We start from the raw sequence: 14,169 nt of genomic DNA on the forward strand, positions 1-14,169 counted from the left end.
GGTGGCCAGGCTCTGGGAGCTGGGATGGTGTGGGGGCGGTGGGCCCCTCACAGGCCTGCCCTGAGCCCCGCTCTGCAGCCCCGGGACCTCTGCGGGTTCCCAGTTCCCGCTGGCTCCGCAGGGGACCCTGCGGGGTACTCGTCTGCAGCCACTTCCGGAGCTGGCGTTCTGGAGTCCTGCTCCATGTTTACGGAGAAGCCTGCGGGAGCCCTGGAAATGGATGCCAACAGAGGACACATCGCTGAACTAGCTGCGCACGCAGTGCCCTCCGCAGCCTGCCTGCCTCCCAGGCCTCTGCCTCCAGCTCTTCCCAGGCTGCCCTCCCGCTGCTGGGATGTCTGTGGCTGAGCTTCTCTGCCAGGACCAGCCCCTGCCCCTCCCTGTGGTGAAGAGTGGCCGGGCCCTGGTGTCCTGACCCATTTTCCTCTCCTCTCAGCCAGATTCCTGGCACACGGATTCCTCCGTGGGCTTCTTTTTAAGGGAGGTCATGAGGGGAACTGACAACTGGGGTTCATTTGCCCAGGATTCCTGGTCTCCTTGATGGGAGCTCCCCAGCCGCACTCAGTGGGAGAGCTGAGCGGATGGGAGTTCAGGGGAGCAGAGGCGGAGCCCCCCCTTATGAAATCTGTGCATCTTTCCGGGCAGGTGTCGCAGAAGAGCATTTTCTGAGCCTGCCCAGCACCATCCCACACAGCAGTTCTGCGAGCTGGCACAGCGTCCTGAAAGGATTAGCCAAATCCTCTCCTGTGAGGGCAGAGCTGCGGGAACCCCACCCGCCCCTCTTTCCAGCCAGGCCCCTCACAGGGCTTGGCAGAGTCAAGGGTCAAAGGCGGGCCCCAGCCTGCCACCGCCTGAGCTGCCTGTTGGAGAGGAAACCTGAGGAACAAAGGCCAGGATGAAACCTCACCCTGAATGCTTGGCGTTGGCTGAGCAAATGTTGTTCGAGCTCATGGTGATTCCGGGTGACTAGCAGTTGCGTGCTGCTCAGTGTTATAGTTGCTTAGCTGTTTCTGCTATTAAGAATGATTCAGCAATAAACTCGGGTCCTTTCCCTGTGCACACCAAGGCCCTTTTCTTACTGGCTGGGTCTCAGCGTTATCCTTATTGTCATTTTCTGAGTGTTTGACCGCGTGATGAGCACTTCCACACACACGGCCTCGCTTAGGCTCCACAAGCCTCGGAGCAGGTGTGATTTCCTGGCCCGGAAGCTCAGAGCATTGAGTGTGTTGCCACGGCACTTAGCAGTCGCACTGGAGCAGATATTTCACCCAGTTCTCCTGGCTGCAGTGACCTGTCCTCCCTGCTGTCCTCTGGGCCTGGGGTGAGCAGAGTCCTGGTCGGGGTCCATGAGAGAAGCTGTCACTGAGGGTGAAGGGTCAGGGCTGTGAGAGGAGGGCTGCCGCTCCGAAGCGGACAGGACCCCGTGGAGCACACACACTCAGGGACGCGAGGTGGTGCCGAGTGTGCACAGGGTGACAGTCCCCATTGCCTGGGACTCTCCTGGGTTTAGCACCGACTTCCTGCGTCCTGGGACCCCCTTGGTCCTGGGCAAACACACGTGTGGATCATACTGTCCCCCTTGGCTCCACCTGAATTTCTGGAGGCACCTGCAGGGCAGGAGTCTTAGCCCCAAGCGTTTAGGGGAGGTTCTGGGACTGCACAGTTGATTTCTGCAAAACAGTTTATTTTTGAGCCTGGACTCCAGGTCATTTTGTCTAAAGTGGTTGCATTTTAAATATTTAAAAATCTAAACCTTTGTGGGTCATTTCAAAGATAGTTTATGGGACTGAAACCAGGAGCTCTTAATGCTGTGACCTAAAATTGAAGTTCTCCTTAGGATGTGATAGACACTCAATAGTGCTATTTTGTCCTGAGGAGATATAGGATGAAAAAAAAAAATCTGAACCTTTGGTTGCCAATGGGAACCTAGTTAATAATAATCCTGGTTGCCTCTTTTTATGATCCAGGGAGTATAGGAAGTGCTTTACCATCCTCACCACTGACCCCAGGACTGGCGTGTAACGCATTGATTATTATTTCCATTTAACCAGTGTGGTAGCCGAGGTTGTGCATATTCCCGCCAGGCCCCAGGTCCTGAGGCAGGTGTGTCTGCCACCGGAGCCCTCACTCCCGCAGCTCATTCTCAAAGCCCCTCCTGTGCGTTCTGTCCTGGGCACATTAGAGTTCATGGGTATTTGGAGATTCGCACGTATCTTTGGAGGCTCCTGAAGCGGCACCACACTCACAGCATTAACTAGTAGGAGATTTAGGAACCTGAGAGATTGGGCCCCAGAATTTCATAGAAACACTGTGGAAAGGTTTGCAAGAGACATTCAGCTGGCAACTCCTCCAAACCTAAGATTAGGACTGGTGTGCTGTGTGATCCAGCATGACTGTGAACTTTTTTAATAGGTTACCTTCCACGTTGCAGCTTTTTTTTTTATAATATATTTTTTATTGATTTTTTACAGAGAGGAAGGGAAAGAGATAGAGAGTTAGAAACATCGATGAGAGAGAAACATCGATCAGCTGCCTCCTGCACATCTCCTACTGGGGATGTGCCCGCAACCCAGTACATGCCCTTGACCGGAATCGAACCTGGGACCTTTCAGTCCGCAGGCCGACGCTCTATCCACTGAGCCAAACCGGTTTCGGCAACGTTGCAGCTTTTGACATTTTATCATCCAATCAGTTCTCCTGGAGAAGGGAGTAGGACCATAAAGCTGACACAGATGTTAAACCTCACTCAACACCCCTACTTTCTGTAAAATATGTTTTTTAGATTAATGTGCTATAAGGTTTTGTCAGGGCCTCAAGAGGGAGGGAGTTTACCAAATGAGTATTTTTGTATTTGTGCTGGCACCTCCCAGGCTGGTGCTCTTTTTTGCCTTTGTTCATAAGTAAACAACTTTCCCTTGCTGAGGTAAGGTTTGGTTTCTTTGGTTTGAAGGCCGAGCCTCAGAATACTTGTGTGTCCACACCTGCTGCACTTTGTCTGATGATGCCTGCAAGGCGGGCCTGGTTTCTCAGCCTTTGCAGCTAAAACAATGGCTCACACTCAAGCCTCATTGCCTGGTAGTGCTTTTATTTTACCTGGTGGTTCTAATTTGGCTACAGGGCTAACCCTAATGGCTGGTTCTGAATTAGACGTAAATATATTTTAAATCATGTCTATAATACTTAATATAATACATTGAGAGCGATCTCTGTGGTAAAGCTTATAATAGTTTTTCAAAATAAAGTTTTGTGTATAGCTGTTACCTGAGAAGGACTTTAGAGTCTAAACATCTTTGTCTAAAGACTTAGAAAAACTCTCCTGCCCTTTCAGTCCAAAGAGTAAAATCTCCCTTGTGTAGAATTAATTTACTTGGAGGTGAATGTGCCAGTGTGTCCCCAATACTATGATTAATAAAATCTGCCTTGGACACTCTCGCGGCAATGCATTCTGTACATTTCAGTGTCATTGCATCTTATATGAAGAAGTAGCGGTTAAACAGCTACTTCAGGAGGTTAAGCACTTGCCCACATAGGTGGAAGCCCTTTGGCCTCTGAGAGCCAGCGTGCAGGCTACGTTTCAGTTTGCCTTCTGCCCTGCACAGTGCACCGTGTGCCAGGCCCAAACTACACAACCAAATGAGACAGCTCTGTGTATAATGGGGATTTGGGTCCAGATAGTAGTTTGGACCACATTTAGGGGCAACAAGCTTCACTTTTCCTTCTATCCCCCAAACACCTAGAAACTACTGTTGTCCACAACTAAGCTCTATGTACCCCCGACTCTCCTTCCCAACCTATACCTTCTATTCTGATTTGATTACATCTCTATGGCCCTATTGCCATTTATGTTTAATTATAGGCTTTCCACAAACTACATCAAGTCTTTGCAGAATGAAGTAGAGCACAAATACAAATATTCACATACATCCTGAAACCGGGCAGAGCAGCTGAATGTATTCAGAATGTATTTTTACTGAATTGTGTTGAATTCACTAACCTGACCTGTGTCTAAATCCCTAACTCTAAGGCAGATAACAATACCTCCAGATAACAATAACCCTTCTCAATAGGTTGGATTATTCTATCTTTGTTAGATCTCTAGTGTTGGTTTGCTCAAAAGTCACTGTATTTATTTTCATGACTTGCTCTGCAAAGGGTGGGGCGGCATGGACTTTTGGAAAGTTTTCGTGAGTCATATTGCTGAAGGCGGATTTGAGCTGGACTATTTATCCGAGGGTACAAGATGCTGTTATTTACAGCAGAGTGAGCCAAACATCAGTGAGAAACAGTCTGTTGACTGAAATACAGAACCAGGGGAAGGCAGGATGAGCACTGCTGGAAAAGTAAGAACATTTCTGTATCCTCATGATCTTGTTGTAATAATGTGGGGTTGATTTTTAGAACTTGAACACTTAAAAGTAATTATTTGGGATATTTCTTGAGGAATTAGATGCCTGGGAGGAGACACGGGGGGGGGGGGGCATATCAATGTGCCAATAAAAATGAGATAAAACAGTATATGGAAGGTTTCTTAATAAGACATTGGTGGAAAATGGAGAAATGGTTTATACTGTTTTTACTGTGGTTTATACTGTTTAAAGTGGTTTATACTGACAACATTAATAACTTAATTTTAGGAGAGTTAGGCATTTGCTCTTGTAAGCAAAATATTTCCATAAAGAGACTTTCCATAGTCTCATTTACATGCGGCATTCAGCTCTGTTTCAGTGGGAGACCAGGGCTCATTCCCAGATGTTAGGAAAGGTTTTCCTGCTGTTAATCATGGAAAAATGCTAATTCTGGAATGCAGAGTAGACATCAAAGTATCATGCTTTTAAGATTTGTTAAGGATATACTTTTAATCACAATATAAGTTTTTAAAAATCCTTATAAACAGGAATACATTATAGTAAAGTATATTTATTCTTTAAAAAAATGAATTGACAATAACTTTAGAAACAGCTTTGGCATTTTCTCATTTACAAATTGGTCAGTACAGTTCCTTGCTTTAAATCAGCGGTTCTCAACCTGTGGGTCGCGACCCCTTTGGGGGTCAAACTACCCTTTCACAGCAGTCGCCTAAGACCATCCTGCATATCAGATATTTACATTACGATTCATAACAGTAGCAAAATTACAGTTATGAAGTAGCAACGAAAATAATTTTATGGTTGGCGGTCACAACATGAAGAACTGTATTTAAAGGGCCAGAAGGTTGAGAACCACTGCTTTAAATGATAGATGATTGCTTATAGCATTAGGTGCTTTTCTTTGTTTTATTCATTTGATTGTTTTTGTTTAAGTAACTTTGCCTTTAGCCTGACTTAAGGCTCCAAAAAATGAAGATGTCTTTGAAGTCTGGGTAATGTGACAAGTGAGGAGGCCATATGCTGTTAGAATTAGAAATCATTGATCCTGGAATTGAATTGAAGTAGAATGAAAGCATTCTAATTTGGGTCAGTAACCCAACAAAAACTAAATTAATTGGGGAATTAATTTTGCACTATAGAAGCGAACGACTCTAATGAATTTTATGGTTCAAAGGTATCTTTACAATCTGTAACTCCATCCAACCAACAAATGCTCAAGTTCTAGTTATGCAGCCTCCATAAAATGGATACCTAGTCATTGTTAGAACATTTCCAATGCTGGAGAACTCAGTAGGCTTAAGGCAGCACTTCCTGATTATAATTAATAATACAGTGTATAATTTAAGATAATTTAGTAGAGAAGCTGTATAATTTTGAGATAGAGATAGTTATGTAATAGTGTGGTTTGCATAGGGGTTATATATATTCCAAGTTGCTCCAGTGTTTCAGTGTAGCTCATGAGAGCAAGGGCTCCCTTTACATTGGGGATTACTTTTCCCCTGGTTATCTATAATACTAAAAGCGTAATATGCTAATTAAACCTGATGGCCGAACAGCAGATGACCTTCCAGATGACCTTCCGGATGACCTTCCGGACGAAGCCCAAGCTGTGAGAGCCGAGGCAGCCACCATGGCTGCAAGGGCCAAGCCCCTTGCATGAACTTTGTGCATCGGGCCTCTAGTAATAAATGTTTAGTTTGCTCAGGCTGCCATAGCAAAGTACCACAGACTGGGTGGCTTACAAAGCAGAAATGTAGTTTCTCACAGTTCTGCAAACTAGAAGTCTGAGATCAAGGTGTCAGCAAGGTTGGTTTCCTCTGAGCCTCTCCCCTGGTCTTGTAAATGGCCATCTTCTTTCTGTTTTCCCATGGTCTTCTCTCTGCATATGTCTGTGTCCTTATACAGACACTGGTCCTATTGGATGAAGGCCCATTCCAATAACATTATTTAAACTTAATTACCTCTTAAAAAACTCTATTTCCAATTACAGAGACATTCTGAGGTACTTGGGGTCAGGACTTCAGCATATGAATGTTGGGTAACACAATCTGCCCATAGCAATAATCACCCTAGAGAACCAAGATAGTGGCATAGGTAAACACAGGTACTCACAGCCTCCCACAGCCACATCAAAATTACAACTAAAATACAGAATATCATTCAGAGCTGCCTGAAACCTGGCTGAATAGTAGTTCTACAACCAGAAAATTAAAGAAGAAAGCACATCTAGACTGATAGGAGAGGTGGAGGTGAGGAACAGGCTAGTCCAACACCCACGTGTGACTTTTTAATTGGGAGGAATATCTTGGCTGAGGAAGCCTTCCTTGAGGAGCAAGGGGTCCCAGCCCTACACCTTGCCCCAGCCCAGGGTTCCAGAGCTGGGAAGAGAAGTTCCCATAACTTTGGGCTGTAGAAACAAGCTGGGATTGTGGCTGATTAACAAGGAGGCTGTGGCAATCCCAGATTTTCTTTTAAAAGGGCCAGGAGCATGGATTTACTCTTATTCACTCCATCTGAGCTCCAGCTCTGGGGCAGCAGCTTGAAAGGATTCTATTGAGGAATCTATTGTTTCCTTTTTTTTTTAAAAACTACAGTCTATCTTCAACATTATTCCATGTTTGTTTGAGGTGTACAGCACAGTGGCCAGACAGTCACAAACCTCACAAAGTGTTACCCCAACACTGCCAGTCCCCACCTGGCACCATACACAGTCATCACAGCATTACTGACTATATCTCCTATGCTGTACTGTATATCCCTATAACTGCTTTGTAACTACCAATTTGTACTTCTTAATCCCTTTACTTCTTTCATCCAGTTCCCCAATCCTCCTGCCCTCTGGAGTTCACCAGTCTGCTCTCTGTGTCTAAGATCAAGAAACTTGTAAGTAGGGTATGAAGTTTTAGTTATGCAAGATGAACGAGATCTGGAGATGTAATGTACAGTGTGGTGATGATAAGTTAACAATATTCCATTAAATACTTGAAATTTCCTAAAAGGATTAAATCTTCTTAACACACACACACACACACACACACACACACACACACACACTCTACTAACTATCTACACACACACACACTCTACTAACTATCTAGAGATGATGGATAAGTTATTTAGCTTGATTGTACATATAATATCAAGTTATAGTCCTTAAATATATTCAATTTTTATTTGTCAAAGATATCTCAATATAGTTGCCAAAAAAATAAAATGTTACCATCTATGCCAGGCCAGTGTAGCTCAGCAGTTGAGCATTGATCCAGGAACCAAGAGGTCATGGGTTTGATTCCTCGTTAGAGCACATGCCCAGGTTGTAGACTCAATCCCCAGTAGGGGGTGTGCAAGAGACAGCTGATCAATGATGTTTCTCTCTCATCAATGTTTCTATCTCTATTCCTCTCCCTCTCTCCCTAAAAATCAATGAAAACTTTTTTTAAATGTTACCATCTACAAGAAAAAAATGTTAGTATCCTGATGTGTACTTACAAATTATTTTCTAACTAGAGGCCCGGTGCACAAAATTCATGCACTTGGGGGGGGGGGTCCCTCAGCCAGGCCTGCGCCCTCTCAGTCTGGGAGCCCTTGGGGGATATCCTTAGTGCTGCCATGGAGGTGGGAGAGGGTCCCACCACTGCTGCTGTGCTCTCCAGCTGTGAGCCCGGCTCAGGGCTTCTGGCTGAGCCTCACTCCCCCTGTGGGAGCACACTGACCAACAGGGGGCAACTCCTGTGCTGAGTGTCTGCCCCCTGGTGGTCAGTGTGCTTCATGTGACCAGTCATTCCGCCATTTGGTCAATTTGCATATTACCATTTTATTATATAGGATAATGAATTGCCTATTTTGCCTCCCCTTCTACTATACTGGGTATTCTCATTAAATAAAAAGTGATTATGGACTTAAAATAGAATATTTTATCATTTTTATAAACATAAAAACCTGTTTATAACTGAGGAGAACAATTACTGCACTATATATTTATTAACTTGTTGTATTTTCCTCCTTATGTCCTTTGCATGTATATTTAGATGTGAGTATGTTATGTAGGAGGGCAGCAGTACTAGGAGTGGATGTATCTCTTCCTGCTTTTCTTTTAATTTTGATTAAGCACTGGATGCATCAAAAATATTTACTTCTGTAATTTTCTGCTTTAAGCATTTAAGACCCAATTAGATGCAAAAACTGGGCTAGGTACAAAAAAGGGACACAGAGATGCAAACTGACAGGTTGAGTCACCCAGGAACTCATTCTATATACTTCATGACATGTGTGGTTCTCTTCATCTTTAACCATGCTAATTTTCTAATTTCCTCCCCATTGTTACATGATTATACACCAATTAAATACTAGCTTAAATTCTTACAGAAAAATCAGCAGCATTATCTGTTTTATAAATTTGCCCTTGTGGATAAGTGATACAAAGATGACAGCTTTGTTAGTTTGAAGTTGTAGTACAAGAACCTAATTTAGTGAAATATTATGTTTCACTAAAAAACCCTCACAAAGGGCTGGAAAGGCTGTCCAGGTCTAGTTCAGCCCTGCTTCTCATGTGACTATGGATCAATCATTCAGGTTACATTTCTCATATATCAAAGCACACAAGATGATTTCTAAGGATTACAATTCTAGTTTTAATGAAAATAATCCTGGTCAATTTAGAATGTCAAATAAAATCTTTTATTCATTTTTTTAATTTTTTGTGTGGAATATGTATATGTACAGACATAATTAAGACCCATTTTAATTCTCACCAATTTCTTAGGTTATTAAATGCAAAGCAGCCGTGTTATGGGAGCCGAATAAACCTTTTTCCATTGAGGAAATAGAAGTTGCCCCACCAAAGGCTAAAGAAGTTCGTATCAAGGTAAGGAGCCTTAGAATACATAAGCCTAAAATGCTACCCCAACTATCTTGAGTACATCATTATTTGAAGTTGGATTCTTAAATAAAGAGGTGTTTCTCAAATTTTATACATTATTTTTCTTAGTGGTTCTTGTTTATTGTTAAGGGTCTTGTCATGCTGGTTATGAAATTAATGGCAATTATTCATTAAAAACAGCACTACTAATCTGATCTATTAAAACTTTTACTTGTTGAATTTTTATTGACATGATTCTGATTTTTAAAAATGTTTAGTAATCAAACTAATGACTTCTTTTAAATTTTTTTGGAAGTCAGATAGTATTGAGATTACTTTTCCCAAAGAATGAGAAATTCACTTGTGTCTGGAGAAACAATAGCTTCCTGGAGTGTTCCCTGTTCCTTTGGACACAGCCCAAGCATTGGTTTGGACACCAGGTTGTTGAGTAGATGTTGCTGCCACTCATTCTTTGATCTTCTGTTACTTATGCACTCTAGTAAGATTTTGCTCCTCACTTACCTTCATGCATGCCATTCCCATCACCCTTCATTAATAGGTCCTAAGAGGGCCTGGCTATAAGAATCTACTTTTGTGCTGGTCACATGGTAACATCTGCATATCTCACAAGAGCACCAATTTGCTATAGACAGACATTGAGATTCAAAGTAGGGTCAGAGGCAGCAATATTGTAAATCAATCCCTTGATGAGCGGGATCATGTCCGATGGTTGGTATTAAGCTCAGAATCTTCTATGAGTCAACACTATTATATTTGGCAATCAAACTGAATAAATAATTATAATCTTTTCAAGATTGAGGTAGATGTCCTCCCAACTGTGAAGTGACCAGTGTGCTGATTGGTGCAATGTTCTTGTCTTTGAGCACAGATTTTGGCCACAGGAATCTGTCGCACAGATGACCATGTGATTAAAGGACTAATGGCGTCCAGGTTTCCAGTGATTGTGGGACATGAAGCAACTGGCCTTGTGGAGAGCATTGGAGAAGGAGTCACTACAGTGAAACCAGGTGTGCAGATAACACGTCACAAGTTTGAGATAAGTAGGGTCTGATTATCCTAGCAAAGGAAACAGCACAACTAGGGATTAGCAGAGACAGCCTTGACATAATTTAGGAGGATAAAAGGATACAGGGAGAATTGGATGACACTGAGTGAAGTTTAATTTGGCAGTCTCGACCTTTAGCAAGCAAACCTTCTGCTGCTTATACATTTTAGAATACTTTTAAGAAATTCTTGTATGTGGCATGGGCCCAATTCACAATTGTTTATTTCATATTTTAATGTTAATAACCAACATCTTACATCATGGTGATTTCCCTCTAGGTGACAAAGTCATCCCCCTCTTTATGCCTCAATGTAGAGAATGCAATGCTTGCCGCAACCCAGATGGAAACCTTTGCATTAAGAGCGAGTAGGTTTTGGACATTTTTACTCTTATGCCATTTAAATTGTTCCAGTGCTAAATTTTGCATTGAATTAACTGACCTGTGTATTTGATGTGTCAAATAGCATTACCGGTCGTGGAGTACTAGATGATGGCACTACCAGATTTTCATGCAAGGGCAAACCGGTCTACCACTTCATGAACACCAGTACGTTTACTGAGTACACAGTGGTGGATGAATTCGCTGTTGCTAAGATTAATGACGCAGCTCCTCCTGAGAAAGTCTGTTTAATTGGATGTGGGTTTTCCACAGGATATGGGGCTGCGATTAAAACTGGCAAGGTAAGAAGCAGGATGGGTTAGTTTCTTCCTTTTTGCTTTTTAAATGATTTTCTTGGAATCCTAAAGGCTTTTGAAAACATATTATATGCAGGCTGTTTCTACACAATGCCAAATCAACTGGAGGAAAAGTGAAAAATTCAGATTAGGCATTTTACTTCTAAACAAGTGAAAATAAAATATCTAGATTTAATTGTGTTTCCTCGACATTTCCTTCAGGTTTATTTCTAAATTTTAAAATTCAGATTCGGAAACACATCCTTTTTCTTTCACAAAATAGGTACCAATGCTGGTTTGTTAGTGTGCTAGGGCTGTCATAGCAAAGTACCACCGACTGGCTGTCCTAAGCCAAAATTTATTGTCTCACATTCTGGAGACTAGAACCAAGGTGCTGGCAGGACTGGTTTTCTCTGAGGGCTGTGAGTGGGGGATCTGTTCCAGGCAGCTCTGCTTGGCTCTTCTCATTGTATCTCTTCCCATCACCTGTCAGCTATAACAGTCTTTGTGTCCAAATTTCCCCTTTTCAGAAGGATACAAGCCATATTCGATTAGGGCCCGCCCTAATGAGCTTGCTTTAACTTGGTTACCTCTGCAAAGACCCTCTCTCCAAATAAGATCACATTCTGAGGAACTGGGATTAAGACTTCAGTATATGAATTTGGAGGGAACACAATTCAATCCATAATAGCTGGTATATAAGATGAAAACATGAATGAGGGTTGTTGTTTTTTTTCTAGAACAACAACAAAATAAAATTCTGGCTTATTGTCTTTTTTTGGCATATGAATGATTTTTTAAGAATGCTTATTTGGACTAAATTTATTTTACTCTTAATGAGTGCAAGAAGTAAGTAGAATAACATGTAATAATTTGTAATAGGACAGCCATTCCACAAACAATAATGTGGTATGCTATCAACTCCAAAGTCTTTAAAAAACTATATATGTTCATTGAGTTCAAATCTGTAACTTAAAGTCTCTCCAAATTCTTTTTTCCAACTCCCTACCAGACATCTCCATTTGGATGTCTCACAGGCATTTCCAACTGAATAGGTATACAATGGAATTCTTAATTTTCTTACTCCCTGCCCCTCAAACATATTTTGCCCACTCCAATTTTCTTCATTCTTTATCTTCCCTCCCCACCACCTTAGATGAATCCCAACAGCAAGTCCTGTTAACTTTACATACAGAGTATATTATAAATATCTTCATTTTCTTCAGTGGACTACCATCATTATTTTTGACTGGACAGACGCAATGGCCTCCCTTCTGTTGTCTTTGTTACTCTTTTTAACCATCTCAAATAAATCTCTATTGATAAGCCGGAGTAATTTCATGAAACATAAATTGGAACACATTAGTTTTGCCACAAAATCCTTCAGTAATTTTCATACTTGGAACAATCTCATCTTACCCACTGTGAGCCAGCCACACCTGCCTCTTTTAGCATCCTGACACCTGCTGAGCTGTTCCTGTATGGAGGCATTTACACATGCTATTCTAATTGTCTGGAACATTCATCTCCCAAATCCTCATGTAGTTGGTTCCTATCACTCTTGCTCAGAGAACTTCTTGTTTTTCTGTCTACTCCAACAAAGAGAAACTTCTTCCATTATTCAAGGGAACATGGCTGCTTCATTAATAGTGTGTGTCCCAAATCTCAAAGTCTCATATCTTTAGTGGTACTTATTAGATGATAAGCTCCAGGAAGGTATGGAACAAGTCTCCTTTATGCACTATAGTACTTCCTTATTTAATCTCTAGTGAGCATTAGACTATGGTGGCTATGTAGGGTGATATTTTTAATCACTAAGGAGCTGTACCTCTAACCAATTCTCCCTAGAACCCAGTCACCCATCTGTAGAGTGATAGTTTCTTGAACTTCCTCTCATCTGCCTCTGATTCTTTGACTTGATCAGAGCCTTCGTTTCTGCTAACTTTAGATTGTTCCCTCTACCCAGAACAACACATAGATCATCTATTGAAACAAGGAGGCTTGGTACCCTAGCAGGGTTTGCTCAGTGGATAGAGCATCAGCCTGCAGACTGAAGGGTACCGGGTTCGATTCTTCCCAAGGATACATACTCTTGTTGCATTGTTGAGGGCTTGATCCCCAGTAGGGGGGTGTGCAGGAGGCAGCTGATCAATGATTCTCTTTCATCATTGATGTTTCCATCTCTCCTTCTCCTTTCCTCTCTGAAATTAATAAAATATACTTAATAAAAAGAAACATGGAGGTTTAACTTTGATAAAAAGAAAACCAATTTATTTTAAAATGACTCAGACTTATGGTTATTAAGTAAATGCTAGTCAGACCAAAATCTTAAACAGATTTAGCATAGCTTTGTGAAGAAGAGATAATGGAGACCTTAGAGCTTATTTAATCCTGTTATGAGATTAGGTGAGGTTAAAAACTCTCATAACAAAAGTCTTTTATATGATGTACCCTTTTATAAAGGACTAGAGGCCCGGTGCACAAAAATTTGTGCACGCGGGAGGGTCCCTCAGCCCGGCCTGTGCTCTCTCGCAGTCTGGGACCCCTCGGGGAATGACCACCTGCTGGCTTAGGCCCACGCCCTGGGGGATTGGGCCTAAGCTGGCAGTCAGACATCCCTCTGGCAGCCCAGGAGCCCTCGGGGGATGTCCACTTGCCAGTGGGGAGCAGGCCTAGCTGCAGTTGGACATCCTTGGCGCTGCTGAGGAGGCGGGAGAGGCTCCCACCACCACTGCTGTACTGGCAGCTGTCAGCCTGGCTTGTGGCTGAACAGAGCTCCCCCTGTGGGAGCACACTGACCACCAGAAGGCAGCTCCTGCATTGAGCATCTGCCCCCTGGTGGTCAGTGTGTGTCATAGTGACCAGTGATTCCCAGTCCCTCTGCTGTTAGGGTCAATTTGCATATTATCCTTTTATTATATAGGATAGAGGCCTGGTGCATGGGTGGGGGCCGGCTGATTTGCCCTGAAGGGTGTCCTGGATCAGGGTGGGGGTCCTGCTGGGGTGCCTGGCCAGCCTGGGTGAGGGGCTGAGAGCTGTTTTCAGACTGGCCACACCCCCTTCAGGGTGGGGGTCTCCGCTGGGGTGCCTGGCCAGCCTGGGTGAGGGGCTGAGGGCCATTTTCAGGCTGGCCACACCCCCTTCAGCGAGGGGGGTCCTGCTCCGGAGCGCTGGACAGACTGGGTGAGTAGCTGTTTGTAGGC

The 14,169-nt window shown here is 43.1% G+C and overlaps 1 protein-coding gene and 1 non-coding gene across 2 annotated transcripts in view; both read left to right on the forward strand.

Annotated features, from left to right (window-relative positions):
* Window positions 1–1,759: 1,759 nt before the first annotated feature.
* LOC111828243 lies at window positions 1,760–1,886 on the forward strand. The gene has a single exon (XR_002832045.1). It is a non-coding gene; the product is annotated as a small nucleolar RNA SNORA25 (small nucleolar RNA).
* Window positions 1,887–4,060: 2,174 nt separating this feature from the next.
* Window positions 4,061–14,169, forward strand: part of ADH7 (alcohol dehydrogenase 7 (class IV), mu or sigma polypeptide) — an 18,903-nt gene continuing 8,794 nt past the window's right edge. Inside the window, exons 1-5 of the mRNA XM_023763911.1 lie at window positions 4,061–4,340; window positions 9,130–9,231; window positions 10,115–10,253; window positions 10,570–10,657; window positions 10,756–10,972. Coding sequence (XP_023619679.1) covers window positions 4,323–4,340; window positions 9,130–9,231; window positions 10,115–10,253; window positions 10,570–10,657; window positions 10,756–10,972 — 564 coding nt within the window. The 5' untranslated portion in view covers window positions 4,061–4,322. The remainder of the gene's footprint in view (window positions 4,341–9,129; window positions 9,232–10,114; window positions 10,254–10,569; window positions 10,658–10,755; window positions 10,973–14,169) is intronic.

Source organism: Myotis lucifugus, unplaced genomic scaffold, assembly GCF_000147115.1.
Source record: "Myotis lucifugus unplaced genomic scaffold, Myoluc2.0 scaffold_308, whole genome shotgun sequence".
Taxonomy (NCBI): Eukaryota; Metazoa; Chordata; class Mammalia; order Chiroptera; family Vespertilionidae; genus Myotis; species Myotis lucifugus.